Genomic DNA, 17,090 nt, shown 5'->3' with positions numbered 1-17,090 from the left:
TTTGTTGTAGGTCTTTGGAAAGCATACGACTACCGTTGGGACGTATGTTTGCAAAAGTGGATAGTAGGCTGCGTTATATAAGCAGCAGTGTTCGGCGCTGCGTGGAAAGTAGGGCAGAGCAGAAGGGTGGAAGAATTCCCAATATCACGGTTTGCACGACGGGAGTTTTGTTGATCAGTTTCATAAGTTTATCCTATTAGAATGTACAAATGTAGCAAGATTTTCGAACTTTCATACAGGGCGAAGCTTTTGGAACTATTATAAATACTACGGTAGTTAACGTAATTAAAACAGGAATTATGTTATAACGAAGTTTGAGTAGTACCTGTCACTGCGGAATTCATAGTTAAATCATTTGCCATCAATCTTTAACAATCATAAAAGCGTTTATCAAATATCTATGTTAAGGGGGGGCTTCGGTATTTTATTTTATTTATTCGCATTTATTTTTTATATTTTTTTATGAGTTCTTATCCTTTCAAGAGTATTGTGTAAAATTTTGAGATCAATCGAAGCAAAACTGACAAAGATATTGATTTTTGAAAAACAGAGCTTCATACATTGTTCAAAGCATCTCGCAATTTTGAATCGCGTTTCCCAAAACCTACGATTTCAAAGTCGGTGCCCATCGTAGCACAAAAACTACTGGACCGATCGATTTGAAATTTTGAACATAAAATCTATACACTATTTGCCAGGTAGCCCCGTTGAGTTTTTATAAAAATTGTTGATACTTTTTTTTATATAATTTTTTTAATTATGTAAAGCTCATTGTTTGAGGCAATATCGAAAAAATGCTAAACTTTTTCAGCTTCAAAAATCTGCCAAAAATCGAAAAATGGGAAATTCTGTAAAAACTTGACGGGGCTACCTGGATAAACTTATAATCTATCAAAAGAATATTGATTTGTATATTTATGATGACCCGTCACGTGGCTACGATGGGCACCGCAAAAAGTACATTTTGGCAGACTGGCCTTTCTAGATTGGTTGCGATGGACGCAGTTTAGATCAAATCTTCCTCAAAATGGAACCAAATATTCTTGAATAGTTGTAGTTTGATATGACATTATTTTGAAAACATAAAATTGGTTAGTTTCTTCACTAAAAATCGTCAAAAATGAGCCTTGTTTTTACCCGAAATAACCAAAGCCCCCCCTTAAGTCAGGTAAGGAAAAACCATGCGAAAACATCAAACATTTATTCTTTGTGGATGCCATAGTCCAGAACATGTCGAGAATGTTAGTTGGAATTTTAAAATAAATGCAAAATAAACAAAATAATAAATAAATTCATGGTTTCAATTCCGAGGGGCCTTTGTTGAAAAATGTACTTAGTACAGTGTCCGTCCTAGCTCGATGCTGGATCAACAAACAATAACAAGAAACTAGCATCTGTTTGAACTTCCTAAAACCGATCTCGTTTGTTTGATTTGTTAGAAAATTAGTTTTGCCAGATTGAAAGTTCCTCTTGGTTCAACTTGGTTTAACAATTTAACGAGATTCACTAAACAAAAAATGAAGAAAAATTGAATCTGCCATCCATCTCATGGAAAGCTTTCGCCAGAGACAAATACTACGGGTAAAACTTAAATGTATTTAAACAGTATTTGTGTTTTACATTGAGTGCTTGGAAAAACATTGGGAATTATGTTAGGCGGGAATAAAACTGTTTCAAATGATATTCTAAATTAACCGATACATATAAAATACTTTTAACGTTCTACATACAAAGCGAAATTCTTCGTGAAAACTAACTATTACTTCAGGCAACGTTTTTCCAAAAAAGTTATGCAAACTAAATTTCCGTAAGTATAAAAACAATTTGAGCAAGTGCTGCCCAGTGAAGCATCTCCGGAATTATACTATATACTGGCGAATGGTGATTGGTCGAAGATTGGTGCAACACGCTTAAGATACTAAAATGCTAACGAATATATAAATCATGACGGACTTTTATCAATCTCATGCTTGGCCCTGTCAAGAATCTCGTCTGCATCAATAGTTGGTATTGAAACCATTCCGGGAAGGTGTCGTGGCTGGACAGGATACGGATGTTACGGATTAGATAAATGATGATTTCATTTGATTACCCGGGCACTCAAAATACAATGCTAATGAACGGTTTCCACTGAAAATTGGGAAAATTATCCTCGGAACAAATTTATTGAAAAGGACGCGTTCATCGACGAAGTGAACAATTTCCTGGGATATTTTAGAGCAACTACACGGAAATGAATTACAAAAATAATACATCCGACGGACACAACGAAGAAAAGAGAAAAGGTGTTTGACTTAAGGGGGGGCTTTGGTTATTTCGTGTCAAAAAAAGGCTTATTTTTGATGATTTTTAGTGCAGAAACTATCCAACTTTATGTTTTCAAAATAATCTCATATTCAACTACCACTTTTCAAGAATATTTGGTTCTATTTTGGGGAAAATTTAATCAAAACTACGTTCATGGCATCCAATCTAGAAAGGCAAGTTTGCCAAAATGTACTTTTTGCGGTGGCCATCGTAGCCACGTGCCGGGTCATCAGAAATTCACAAATCAATATTCTTTTGTTAGATTATAAGTTTATCCAGGTAGCTCGTCGATTTTTTATAAAATTTCCTATTTTTCGATTTTTGGCAGATTTTCGAAGTTGAAAAAGTGATGCTTTTTTCGATATTGCTCCAAAAAAATATATTTTGAATAATAAAAAAAATATTTTAAAAAAAGTACTAGCAATTTTTATAAAAACTCGACGGGGCTACCTGGCAAATAGTGTGCAGATTAAGTGTTCAAAATTTCAAATCGATCGGTCCAGTAGTTTTTATGCTACGATGGGCACTGACTTTGAAACCGCAGGTTTTGGGAATCGCGATTCAAAGTCGCGAGATGCTTTGAGCCTTGTGTGAAAGGCGGATTTTCAAAAATCCATATCTTTGTCAGTTTTGCTTCGATTGATCCCAAAATTTTGCAAAGTGCTCTTGAAAGAATAAGCACTCATTAAAAAATGCAAAAAGTAAATGCGAAGAGATAAAATTAAATACCGAAGCCCCCCCTTAAAAAGTCTTAACTAAAAAAGTTTGTTTTAACATGTTGTCCGCTAATCTTCGTGTAGCCTTGTTTGAAACGTTATATTGTAGTTAATGATGTACCATTTTCTAAGTTTTATACACACATGAAAAGGAAACGTATTCGCAATTGCAATTACAATTACAATACTAAACGTATAGTTTGTTAGTAGTTTACACATTTTTCCAAGCAGTTGAATGCGTCTAAAAAAACTAGGCACATCCGTTATTCAAAAGGGTATTTAGCAGAATGTAGTAGACTCATATCAATTTTTATATATTACAGACATTAGAGTAAAATATTTTAGCAGTTTAATCAAACAATTTTTAAATAGTTTACACAAGAAAATACAACAAAGTTGAAGTACTTCATTCGCCTATGAGAAAACTACAGAAAATCCCTACGTTACACTTATTTTATTGTTATTCTCCGTTGAGTTATGACAAAAAAAAATGGAGTTCCCGTTGAGTGAGGCTTGCCACGAGCCGGCACCGTACTGAAATCAACATGTTTAAATTCAATTAAACACCAAATTGGCCCGCGCAGAACCGATACGGTAGTGGCACTTGCGGGGAAATTAATTTTCCAGCTACGGTTGTAACGCTTGCCTTAGCGCCTGGCCCGAGTCCGATTTCCCGGTGTTCGTTTGCGACATCGGTGACCACCTTTTGCATTGAGCCGATTTCATAAATATTCATTGCCGCTCCGCCGATTCACCTGGTAAAAGCCAAAGTGTGCTTCCGTGTCGGCGTACGACATCGGTTGCGACATCGATTGGTAGGGTTTTTGGTATGTTTCGATTGCGATTGCGAGCGATGGTACCTTTCGCTTTTGCAGTTCTGCTACAAACGCATATCGACCACCAAAACCCTCCCCAAATTCTCCAGCGGTGGTTCATTTTAAGCACTCGGAGCACTCACTGAATCGTTTGTAAGTATCCCACAAAAGGAAGGAGTCGGCGAGTCGCGAGGCAGGAGCAAGAAATCGAAGGTTCAATGTGGTGGGCCGTCGGCCGTTTTGTGGTCGAGTGTTGAAAACGGTCTCCTTCGCTGACGCCCGCTCGGTTGGCGCAATAATTTCGATTATTGAGGTTAGTCTCGGACTCGGGGCTTGCCGCTTCCTTCCAGCCTCGCGGTTTCCGTTACGCAAAATGGGTTAGCCGTAAAGGGCATTACACTTCAACGCGCTCCACTTCCGAATCGCGGCTGCTACTACGCTTCGGGGAGGGGGGCTCGTGTGGTCCTGTGAGGTCCGTTACAATTTCAACAATCGTCACTCTCATCAGACCGCGTAGCCTCAGACTAAAGCTTTCCTACAGACGGGTTGGCCAAGACGAGGACGGTGTGTAGAACGAGTAGTAACCGAAGGTCCTTTCCTCTTTCGACAAGGAAGAGGACTCTTGAAACCCCTCCCCCGGGCTGGCGGCACACTCCAGCAATTCACCTCCAACCCTCCACCCTTTTTCATTTGGAAGGTGAAGGAGGTGGGTCGAGTTCTTGTTGTTCCCGTGGGCTGTATGTGGTGGTGTGGCGGTGATGTTCACGAACTCACGTCTGCTGCACTTCTCTGTTCAGTGAACCATTTTGTCTCGGATTTTACGAGGCGCACGGACACCTTGGCCGGCAACGATGTCCGCCGACCCGTCGGCCGGAATCCGTGAGCCCCTTGTATTTACCCGTGCCAGTCAAGCGGCTTAGCGAGCGCCACACGCTTCACAAGGCTTTCCGCCATGCTGAATGGCAAACACGGCCGCCGACCGTCGGCTCCGAGCGGATCTGTAGCGTGAATGTAAAAACGAATCGATATTCTCGGGAGCAGGGCGGAAGGAAAAGGCAAAAGTATGGTACTACAACAGCGAGTAGCGGATAGAGGAGGGCAGGACAGGGCAGGGCAGGCCAGGGCAGGGAATCTCCTATAAACCCACCTCTACTGGCGTCATGTTACGGCCATGGTGCGTATATCGGAGTCCCCCTCCCCCCCGGCCAATACTCCGACAGACGTCGGACTAACGTCGCAGGTTGCTAGGAACAGAACCATTTCGAAGGCCACCACCACCACCACTACCACCACCAGCACCGCCTTTTACGACAGTTACTTTTTCCCGATTTTCCGTGACCATTTCCATTGGTGTGCGTCACCTTATTTACCGCTGGAAAACGCTCCAAACAAGCCGTACGGCTGCTCTTTCTCAATGGCGCACACACACACACACGCCAGCAAACACGGCAGTAGTGGCAGTGTGTGCGAGAGGTCATTTGTTGTTTGTTGGAAAATCGTCTCTTGCTCTACGGAGGAAAAACAACAACATCCCTTATCCCTCCCACATCCCTCCATGCTGCTGGTCGTCGTCACGCGTGCATTATCTTCGTTCTACGCTGCTGCTACTGCTGCTGCTGTTGCTACTGTTGGTGGTCGCCTCCTCGGTCGCGACCGCGCAGAAAGAACGGTCACTATTGAGGTTCGTCTCCAATGCGAATAGTACACCGGTCGGTTCGGTCGCTTTCCATCATCGCATCGGACGACGGTAAGGCGCATGTCCTGGCCTACGTCGTTGTCACAAACACCATCATCCACGGTGGGGGGGAGTCCCGCGCGGAATCAGAATCATGGTGGCTCCCGTTCTGGCAAGCCACGCTAAAAGGAGAGCAGAATATAAACAATATCCTTCTCAGGCTCTGGCGACCGCCTGCTGAGAGCGGTTACTACTAGAGAGCGAACACCCGACACCAACGACGACGACGACGACGACGACAACGACGGTACTCCACAAGGATCGTCAGTTGGAGTTGTTCTTTCGTGGCGCTAACAGGGAGATCCGCGCGTTTGTCCGCTTCCGCAACCGGGAGCAAAGGCTCTGCGCCGTTCGTGAATTCTTTGTGTGCTCCAGTTGGGTGATATGGTGTGAGTGGTGTGTGTGTGTAGTGTACCCTTGCTCAGTGTAGTGGCCCTTGCATGGGATAGCCTCCTCGTCCTCGTCCTTATCGGTCGATCGGTGGTCTTGGCTTGGCCGACGAAAGGTGAGAGGCGCATAAGGTATCCTTTTGGATCGCCAGCCCTACTGAAACCGGAAGTTGGGGAGCGAACGGGCGCAAATGAAACGAAATTACGGTACGGACTAATTATTTACACCGCTCCCCCCCACACACACACACACACACTCTGCCACAGCGTTTCATGTGAGTCACCGAAGCGCAAAAGCGGGAAAATAATTGTGCCCCTGAAGGAGGAGCAGGAGGAGCATGGAACAGCATGCACACAAATGGTGGGAAGGATCATAGCAGCATTGGAAAAGGTGTGTGTGTGTGTGAGTGTGTACTAAAACGAAGCGCGAGTGCCGCAAAGTCGGCGCGCCACTTGCCTGCCACTTGCTTGAAGTGTGTCCCGGGGAGCGGGGTGCTATGGTGACGGCGCGACGTTAGTGACGCGAAGAACCAGCCAGCCAGTCAGTGTGAGCACGTGAAGTGAGCAATTCATCTACATCGCACCGTGACACCGTATGTGTGAGAGATCAAATTCGAGGAAAGAATGAAGCGAAATTGGCAATGAAATTAAGCTACTGCGAGAGGAAGAGGAAGGAAGAGCGGTGTCTCCGCTCCTGCGCGTCATCCTCTTCTGGCACGACACTGTACGGTTATAATAAGTAGCCGTCGTCCAACAGTGGGAATGCTTTTGCGATTCCCGGTACTAAACTAAAAGGAAAAGAAAACTAAAAAAAACGGCCCATAGTGGCCCATAGTGTGCGCTGGAACAACGGTTGCTGGTTGTTGGTTGCGTGTGCATCCGAAAATTGTGTTTGTTTTTCCCACCGCGAGTGCTTCCACGGCACGGGACGGGTGTTCCGTTCCGTTTGCGTGCGCGTCGTCCTATCAGTGGGTGGGATACCATTAGGCGAAGTGGGGGGTGGTACGGCTGGATCGTTATTTTTTACCCTCGGATGTTCTATGCCCACCGCTGCTTTTGCTGTTGGGATAGCTGAGTTCAGCCCGTTAGTACATTGATTCTCGGAACATAAAGGATACACTATACGCGATACTAATAGCATGAGTCCGTACCGTTATTGCCTCTCACCACCAGGTGTGATAGCAGCAGCCGACCACCAGCAGCAGCGACGGGGGCTAGTGAGTGAAACAATAACGCTGAAACACCATACTGTGCGTCCTGTCTGTGCGTGCGTGCGTGCGTGCGTTTGTCTGTGCGCTGTTGTGGTGGTTGTGGTGCTCGCGGTCTATCTAGGGCGGAAAAGCGTTCGCTTTTTTTTGCTCCTCCACCATCCAGGCAGACAGGCAGGCAGGCAGGCAGAGTGCACAAGGCAGGAGGCATCGCTTTTCGCTGGCGTTCTGTTTGACGTAAATTGAAGAAGTGCTCGACTGCCGTGCTCGAAATAGTTAGGCCACGTCGGATGTAATTACTGTAACCGTTTCCATAAAGTGGGCCGTAATTGGGAGTGTATAGTGTGTAGTACTCTGCGTTGCTGCTGCGCCGGAAGCTTATTTCGTTTCCGACTCGCCACCGTCTCTTCGCCCGTCCTTCGTTAGCTGTTGCTAGTGAACAGGGAATTTCACGGGGGGCTTCAGCTTGGGCCAAGATCGGGCCTACGGCTACTGCGACTGCGAGTTGTCGGTGGGACAACGGGACGGTCGACTACTCTAAGGATTATTACTCGCCGCATAATGATCTTTCGAAAGGAACGCGCACCATTCAGCATTGTTCTCGTTCACCGGGAACGCGCCTTTCACCGCTTCGCCGGAGGTAAGTTCAAGTACTCTCTCTCTCTCTCCTATTCACTGAGAATGAATGTTGATGTTAATTTTCTGGTATCTCCTTTAATAACACCCATTACATGTCTTCGTCGTGTCATTTTAGATGTTGTAACGGTTGATGTTGCAACATTTAAAAACCGTTTACGTTTAAATGAGAAACAGTTGCCCAGACATGTTAAGAAAATAATTAAAAACGACTATAAACAGAACGCTTGCTTTACAGGTTTTAATCCGTTTTTCGAGAAATGATTTTATACAAGAATTTCTCCAACATATAGGATAGACTTGAGGAGCTTAAGAGCAGGATAAAAACAATTTAACATCATTTCACTAGATTTATTGCGTCGATTAGATATTACCTAATTTTATGGTCGTTAAATATGAACCATTATGCACGAAGGTTTTACGACTTCAAATCCGTTTCTACTTTCTCCGGAGTCTCCGACTCTCCGGTCCGGATTCAGTTCAGCCAAGATGAAGGATGTGACGCCCCATTTTACGAAACTGTCAAACCGCGCCCGGTGCGGTGCGTGGAAAAATTAAAATCTTCTTCCGTCAGTAAATTAGTGCCCGTAAATTGTTTCCAAAAGGTAGGAAAGGAATGGTATCGTTCCGATGGTAGCAATTAGAACCGTTGAAGTGGAGCGTTTGGGCGGCAGGGGGGAGCTGAGACGCGCGGTGAAAAGGCAGTAATTCGTTCATTTGGATGATTTTTACTCCAGATAATAGGACAGGCAGCGTTCACTTCGCTGAAACCCAACGTGATCCTTTAGCAGCATTCGTACAATGTTCTACCATGTTGCTGGGTCACTTCTTTTGGAAAGTGTAAACTCATTTGCAAAGTAGAAAGTATGTTGCTATGTTTGCAAGCAGCAAGAAGCATTTCTCGTTAGCAAAAGTTACACAAAGTGTTTCGCTCAAACGACATATTGTATCCATGATAAAGTCACATCATTTGTTTGTACATAAATAGCGTTTTTTTTTGTCGTCTCAAAGCAACTGAGTCATCATAAAGGGTGCACACGAAAAAACAGGTTGATGTTGCACTTGATAAAGTTATGGTTTTATGACGATGCAGCCTGCAAACTTATGAGAAGTTGTTACCCCTGCAGGGCAACTAAACAACCGTTGTGTACGTCCAAACACACACACTCATACGTGGTATAATTCTAACTTCCGGCTTCTTGTGCTACCATCAGCCCAAAAAACTATCGCATTACCCTCCCCGTGTACTCGGTCTTGGCTTCCGGATCAGATACAAAAGTTTTCGGCACACAATTTTCGTGCGCGGCATGGAAAGCAGCTTCTACTGCGTCCATTTTGCAGTTAAGATTGAAGTCATGCTTAGTACCCGGTAGCTTAGCATAGTGTGTGTATGTGCGCTGGGTGGGGCTGGGTGTTAGCATCGAAATGTCTATTCACTTTCGAGAGAGAAAAAAGAAGCAAAAAGCAGAACAAACACAGCGGGTCGAGGATGAGGATGCGGAGCGAGTAGTAGTTTCGAAGTAGCCAGCGGTAGCGGTGGGTAAACATCCCCCGGGGGGCCGGGGGCACCTCTTGGCTTTCGACTGAACCTAATTTACCGCCTTTGCCACACTTCTTTCGGCGGCAGACCGGACGGACGGTACGGCTGGACACGGTGAACGCGCCGCCGCCAGCCCAAAAACCAAAATGAAGGCCTTAAATTATAAATACACTAATCTTATCGGGAAGTTTGGCCTAAGCTTAATCCCGAGCAGAAAGAAAGGAGGTACCGGTTTGCCGGTTCCGGTATCCCGGCGGCCAATGGGAACCGGCCCCGGTTTTGTGGCCCGCTGGGGTGGTGGTAAAAGTTTTCCTTCTACCCGTAGGCAGCAGCATGTGTTTTGGGGTCCTGGGCCCTGGGCCCGAAATGGTAGTGAATGACCCCCATGCACACGTCTGTTCTGATATTATTTTCCGACACCTTTCCACGGCTCGAGCGAGCCACGGCTGGTACGCGCTGATCGACGTGTCTGTATTCGAAATGGCGAGCGAGTGAGCGAGAGGCACCAACATTTCGGAACCTCCCCGGATCCCCCTTTCCGGTAAGGAATTGGACAAAGTGAGAGGAAAAGTTGGTTTACAGCAAAAACCAACCAAAAACCAACAACCAAAACCGAAAAAAAAAGAATAAAAATAAAGCCGAGCTAATGGACAGGACGATTAGTGGTCTTGTTTACTTTCAGTCTCGGCGCTAATGGACGTACCCCGAGTCCTCCCCACCATCGGTGTGTGTTACCGTGTGCGAGAGGTGTTGGTGTTGGTGGTGGGATTGGTTTCCTTAGCTTTTGGGATATTTATCGGCCGGAGGTGTTTGTCGAGAGAATTGTAATCTTCACGCCTAAGGCTTGCGGGCCACATACCGTACACCCCGTCGTACCTTCTACTTTGCTCGCTGTTGTATCGATTCCGGAATGTTTTACACCATGAAAGCAGACGAATGTTTGTTCCGTGAGTGTGTGATCTATCTTCTGATCTGCTTCGGTTGTTCCCCTGCCAGAAGCCCTACTCTTTGTTTAATGACCCAAATGCCATTCATAATTAGTGTGGAAAATTAAAAGTGTTCCAATGGTTCGCGCAAGACTGAAAGTGGCCATTGAGTCAAACGGTCATCGGTCGCTCCATCTACTTGACTACCTTAATGCGTTCTTGCAGATGCGTGCGACAAATTGGTTCCAGTAATTTTCTCCATGTTTCATTCTTCCACTCTTTTTTGTGTGGAGAGAGTAAAGTTCGCTTCTTGATGTTCCGGTTGTTCCGGAAAGCAATTTATTTGCCAAACTTTCACTCTAATGTTACTGCTGTTTCAAAACCAGTCCTGATAGTGCACACAGGACCATTCCCAATGTCTCCCCAGGAACTTTGGCTGCAAGGGTACGAATGTGAAGTCCAAGGTACTAATACCTTCCGCAGCCCAGAGTTGCGCAGCCGACAGTTAGTTAGTGGCTAATAAAAACAAGGAAACCTTTAATCGTTTGCCAGACGTTTGCTGTGTGTGTGTTTGTGTGTGTCGGGGATAGTATGTGTGGGCATTTCGGTTGGTGGCAAACAACGCACATAGGTCCAGGTCTTTATGGCTATTTAGGAACGAGTGGTACGCTCTGAAACTGCTTTTGATAAAATCGAATTGCTTCCGGGCGGATTATTTGGCCGGTAGGCGATACGTGGCAGTCCCGGCAGTCGTCGTCGTCGTCGTAGAAGTTGGTCTCCTCACAGCATTCCGAAACACAATCGCCGTACGCTGTTCCTAATGTCTATCGGAGTGTCGTAATGGCAGCATATGAAGTGCGAATTCTTCGGCACATCAAGCGGGATCATAAAGCGGCATGATCGCGGAAGTGAAAGACCCTTTAATCTCACGGTAAAAGCCGGAGCCGATTTCATTGGCGATTTTAGAAAAGCATTTCGGAAAATGAGCCCCCCAAAAAAAAAACAGACGAAGGCGAATAAACTCTGCCGAAAGGACCATAACATTTTTCAGACTTAACCGCAAGCAGCAGCAGTAGCAGCAGCAGCACGCAGAGCGTTCTTGGTGGTGGGTTGTCGTTACCAATGACTCACACAAGGAAACATGGAAAACATAAAATCATGCTCCCGCCGGTTCCTCCGGTCGGTGCCTGTATCGGCATTGTTATACCTCACTCGCACAGGGCTTGTAATGTATTCAAACGATAATGGAAAGTTATAATGCGATTAAAAAAGTTTACCACGACACTACCACTGGTAGTACTCGGGCCCGCGCAGGGCCAAGTCGGGTGGTGAGTGTCCTGTTTGTATTTCGGTATTTTGGTCAACGGGCGCCCGTGACCGTTACTCATGTACTTATTTCTTGATTTCGTGCTGCTTCCCGTGATGCCGTACGAGAGGTATTAGTACCGATTAAAAGCGAATGCTATCCAAGGGCAGTGGACAGTTCTCGCTACCCCCACCCCGCCATCATTAGTGGTTGATGGTAGTAGCTGGTTTCGATTGTTAATTGTCGTTCGAGAGACAAACGAGCATTAAACCGACCATGTGTCATGGTCAAACCGATGCCGAGGCCGGTGAGGCTTTTCGTCGTAACAATTTGTGCTGTTGGATAGCGCATTTTTCCTGATGTCACGTAAAACATGATGACCCTCATATCCATGGGCGAAGATTGGAAAGAAATTGTTGCGTTGGCTGCGCTACCTATAGCATCCGGTTCGAGCCGGTCCGGTGTCCCGTAGAGCGTGGATGGTTTGCTGGATGACCCAACAAACGACCCATAAAACCGTCTCAGCAACCGACCAACCGACCGACCGTATTGTCTCGCTTCCAAGGAAACGTTTATAGTAGGCCCCATTGGTGGGCCTACATCCTGCTGGCGAGTATTTGCATCGCGTGTGCGACGAGCTGGAAACAACCGTGACGTTAATGATTCGCGCATCGAGCCATGTCCATGGGTCGCCGGCAGAGAGTGAGAGGGATGAGCGTCTAAGCGAAGGCTAAGCATAGGACACAATACCTCTAGGCGCTTCACGCTGACGCGCATTCCGCTTGTTGTTTGTGCTAGAATTCCAGAACTTTCCGAAGGACGCCCCTAGAGAGAAGTGGGGCCCTAGCCCTCCGTCAGCCGGGCCGGCCGACACCAGTCCCAGGAGGGAAATTTCCGTTTCCTTTCTCCGTGACGGTAACGCAAAACTTTAACACAACCGAACACCGACCGACCGACCGAGGAGGGGGCGCGTTCGCGAGAAGCGACGAGCTACCATCTTGAAAAGCAAATTATGGATCAACTGCGGCTAGCCATGGCTGGCGATGGCCACGGTCCGAGTCACGGGACCCGCGCGGACGGGAAGAACTTGTTGGTATATTTTCGGAAGCGCTGAAACGCAATTCATATCCTTCCAAACCCCGGGGTCCGCGGTGCACGGTAGGTATGAAAAGGAGTTGTGTTGATTGATGTGTTAATTTTGCCCCGTGGCCACCGCCATCGCGAGTCCCGGCCACCTAGTGTAATATGATTTGGGCTTTGCGTGCGAGCGAGGGCGTGACCAGCGCGTTCCGAACTCCGAACTTTGTTGTATCTTGTTGTGCCCGTGGGTTGAGTGTTTGTTCTCGCTCCCCGGAGGTGGAATGTATGTTTAGGTGGAAGAAAAAATAATATGTTCCTTCAACGAGTTTGTGATGTAAAGGATCAACCTCACTCTCGTCGACGGATTCGCGGATTCGGTGAGCTAAACACCTGGACTGATAAAAAGGAAGAGTGTGTTACCACCATCTGCTCCATCCATGAGGAATTTTGCGCTTTCCTCTAATCTGTTTGTACTTGTGCTGAAAACTGAATCAACAATGCACCCTATTTGGTTGAAGACAAATGTTGTGGAATGTTTTCCATTGTTTGATTCGTGCTGTAGCTATAGTAAATCCGACAATAAAGAACACACTTTGTTTCACTTTATCTCAACCAAAGATGTGTTGACTGCTGGCTCGAGACTCATTTCTCTTGATATCGCCATCATGTGTTGATTGCAAAACCGTCGGCATGTAAGCTTGCGTTTTTTTGGGAGCAACAATACCAGCAGTAGTGGATAATCCAGGATGATTTGAACAAAGTGATATGGCAAGTAAATAAATAGAGTAGTCTTTCTCACAGCCAACAATGGCCTATAGTGATAGTGTTGACAGCAAGAGAATAGCAGATCCGCGCGTGCTTCACTCTCTCTACTGGTGGTGACAAGAAGCCGACCAGAGCTGTTACCGAGGTCTGGTAGCAGAACTTGCTTTTGGGGCGATTTATAAGAACAAATAATGTAAAATCCTTTCGCCAGCTCAAGCGCCAGGGTGTCGTCGGTGGCGATTGCGTGCGTGATGCTGTGTGTTGCTCTTTTACCGGCAGTTCTTCGGTGGTCTTTTCGGTGACCGTCGCCGAGCAGTTCGCTTTCACTTCTGGCTGGCAGTGAGTCATCGACCGAAAATAGCAGTTAAGAAGGATTACTCGAGTGACACTTCCGCTCTACTCCAAGCGAGATATCGTGAGCTCTAGCCGGTGGCAGCTTATTTCTCCTCTTAGCGTCGCTTTAGTCTGCGAGCGATGGTCTGCGTTTCATTGACTTCAAACGATGGCGTTGATAGGTCGACAAAACACTTTGTGCCATTAGCAGATAATGAGTAATGCTACTAGTCCTGCCATGAACCAATCATCATGAAGCCTCTTCATTGCTTCAAAGCACCAGTGCCGTCTATCGGTCTGCGACTTCATTTCGTTGTAGTGAAGATTCAAATTTTTCAAGTTCATTTTTCATGGCCTACTGAATTTGTGGTATGATTGTGAATAGTTTGAATAATGTTGCATCTTTTCTGTGGCAGGGTTAACTTTTTATGACCAAAAATTCTTTTGAAATTGCGATACGTAGATTCTACTCAACTGTATTTGGAATAGCTGCATTAGTTTGAAGCTGAAGGAAGGAAATGAGTGGATTGTAAAAAATATTTTCCCTTTGCAGCTCTCGTTTGCAAAATGGTTTAAGCTATGTAGAACCTCTTACCTCCTACTAGTACACGCTGTGTGTGTGTGTGTGTGCACAGAGTAACATTTAGTGTCATCCGTTTGGCTAGGAATATAAGTGCGGCTCGGCAAGCGTAACCACACGGTCCACAATGTCGAGAGGTTTTATGTCGACGGTGAGACAACAACGGGCAAAGCCACACACACACACACACACACTGGCATCCGCGTGAGTATTTTTCGCATCCGGAAGAGCAACGAAACAACCGGATACCCGGGGTAGTCCTCCCAATTTCCCCCCTTGCGCCGCGATGTATCCGACGGTCTCCGGCACAGAGCCACACAACAGTGGCGCATTCTTCATTCTGTCTGCCGTCTACAGATAATTGGAGCCATATGAACTTCCTCTGCTGCATGCAGCTGAAAGACGGCACGGGTACGAGGTGCAGGACCAAACTCTAACCAGCCCCTGGGTTTCTTTACCGTGAGGGGAAGGGAAGGGTGGTGCACGTGCCACGATAGACTTCCGAGAGAGCTGGGGGCTATCTCCGTTTGCACACGAGGCGGCGTATTTGCATGGCCATGTCGAAGCAGCGACCGTGGTTGGTTGCCGATGATGTGCCTTTGTCGTTGCCATGTTGCCAAGCAATGTTGCCTCAGAGGCAGGCAGGCAGGCAGACAAGCAGGCTGTTTCCAAACACCGGTGTACACGTGAAGCAACATTATTCGAAATCGTAGAACAGCGTTGCTGGTACCGAAGGAATCCGTTGCCGGAACGCAGCGTTCGGCCTAAGGCGCCGCAAAAGGGGGCAATTTCGTTCACCTGTCACCGGATGTAGGCTCTTCAAACTGGATTTCTGGTTCGCAAGCCCGAATCTTCATCGGCATGGCAGTGATGATGTGGTGTTCTCTGGTGCTGCTAGATACGCACGCATCATCAAACCATCGCGATCTTTGATCCCGCGGTCTGCGTTGAACGAATAGCGTATGTATGTTTTGTTTTCGGATTTCGGGGCCTACGAAAAGATGGTACAACAAAGTGATAAACTCCGAAACCGATACTATGGGCGGCAGCAGCGTATTCCAGCAGCGGTGCACTATATGGATCAGTAGTACCATTGTTTTCTTTCGATTTTCTGCACGTTTCTGCTACCTCGCATATGGTTACATATCATCGTTTTTATTTCTTCAAAAAAATGTCCGATTCCGTTGCTGAAGTACTGTTTAATGTAAATTTTAATGATTCGTTTTCTCATTACCATATTCATTCTGCAAACGAATGAACAATAAGCGATAAGTTTATACTATTTTCAAATGTATTAATGAACGTTCTTTATTCTCTTCTTTTACAGACATAAATCGAGCAACCCACGATTTTGGTCCTCGGTCTTTTGCGCTAAACGTGTAGCTTCATCTGTCAGTGGGCGTCTCCGGTTTTAGAATAAGGACGAAAAAAACGGACTGTTTTTATCGCTGCCAAAAGGCACGACATGAAATCAAAAGCAGCAACTTAAAAGTAACGAGGTAAACAGATGGCCTCAGAAGATGTTGAAGGAAAAGAGGGAAACCATCGTGAAACGGAAATTAACATCGGCTCAGTATGACTTACTCTCCATTTCCCTTATTTTGCTTCCATGCCTTCTTTTGTTTCGCATCTATCTATAATTTTTAATTTGATTTTTGCTTTAATGGCATCCGATGCTAAGGGACAGTGATTCAAAACAATGGTCCTAAATATAAGAGGATGATGAATTCAGTAGGCTTAGCGCAATGTGCAAACGTAGTGGAAGTTTTCTTTCTTCTCTATACTAAATTAATTTTTCATGATCAGATTGTGATTTAAGGCTTGGAAATCAGTGTTTGTGAAATTACAAAATGTGAGAATACAAAAAAAAACCGTGTGGCGTGAATCGTGCTATAATAGAAACGTGTGCAGGTTAATGTGAATAATATCATCGCGTCGTGCAACTGTGTAAAGGCTCTATCTACTTCAGTGCTCGCATGTTTCCATTGTTGAAAGTGTGAATGGAAAGAAGGAAAGTGAGAACCGAAAATTCAAGTGCTAGTTGGTGATTGAGCTGTTGTAATGGTCCCTCGGCTAATAGGCTTCAGGAATCACATCATCACAATGTGGCTCTTTGGATTTCTGTTCACTATCATTCTGTGCGTTGCCAAATGCACAGAAGGAGATGTGTCTGTGGAGGCTGCATTTCAAGGTGAGTAATTAGCTATTCCGTTGCGTTTTTAATTTACCTAGTTCAAGTTTAACAGAATGTTTCGATTCACGATTGTTCAATACACTGAATGAAAGAGTATATATTAGTTCTATAAAATCTGGCTTCGTGATGATCATTACGTAAAGGACAGAATGTGTGTGAATGTGGCTATTTAATTAACATCTGCCATTTGCTACATTGTTCATTGGATTAAGGTCACTAGTAATCCAATCAACTGTGATTTGTGATGAAATCGTGTTAGTCATTTCGATCACTTTCAATAGACAACACATGAAACTGATCAAAGTTTTGAAAAGCTTATGTTAAATGAAAACGGAAGTATTAGCTATTTGAATGTTTCATCTCAGCATTCATTTGATGATATTTCAAAAACTGGACCGAACCTAATGGTCTAAAAAGTACATTTTTTATGTATTCAATGTAGTAGTATTTTAATATAAACATCTTTATAATTCAAGACTTTGCTTCAAGACTTTGCGACATTGCGGCTCGTTTGTGTTGTGTGCCGGTCTAAGTTATAATCAGTAGCATCAAAAGCACAT

The 17,090-nt window shown here is 45.3% G+C and overlaps 1 protein-coding gene across 2 annotated transcripts in view; it reads left to right on the top strand.

Annotated features, from left to right (window-relative positions):
* Positions 1–5,878: 5,878 nt before the first annotated feature.
* The window catches only part of LOC125957034 (uncharacterized), a 92,146-nt gene continuing 80,934 nt past the window's right edge, over positions 5,879–17,090 (top strand). Inside the window, exons 1-2 of one of the 2 annotated variants that reach the window (XM_049689392.1) lie at positions 5,879–5,973; positions 16,143–16,527. In XM_049689392.1, coding sequence (XP_049545349.1) covers positions 16,398–16,527 — 130 coding nt within the window. In that variant the 5' untranslated portion in view covers positions 5,879–5,973; positions 16,143–16,397. Of the gene's footprint in view, positions 6,079–16,142; positions 16,528–17,090 lie in introns of both variants that reach the window. The other variant, XM_049689391.1, reaches the window with a different exon arrangement.

This window comes from Anopheles darlingi, chromosome 3 (genome assembly GCF_943734745.1).
Source record: "Anopheles darlingi chromosome 3, idAnoDarlMG_H_01, whole genome shotgun sequence".
Classification (NCBI taxonomy): Eukaryota; Metazoa; Arthropoda; class Insecta; order Diptera; family Culicidae; genus Anopheles; species Anopheles darlingi.
This window is presented reverse-complemented; position numbering and strand designations above follow the sequence as displayed.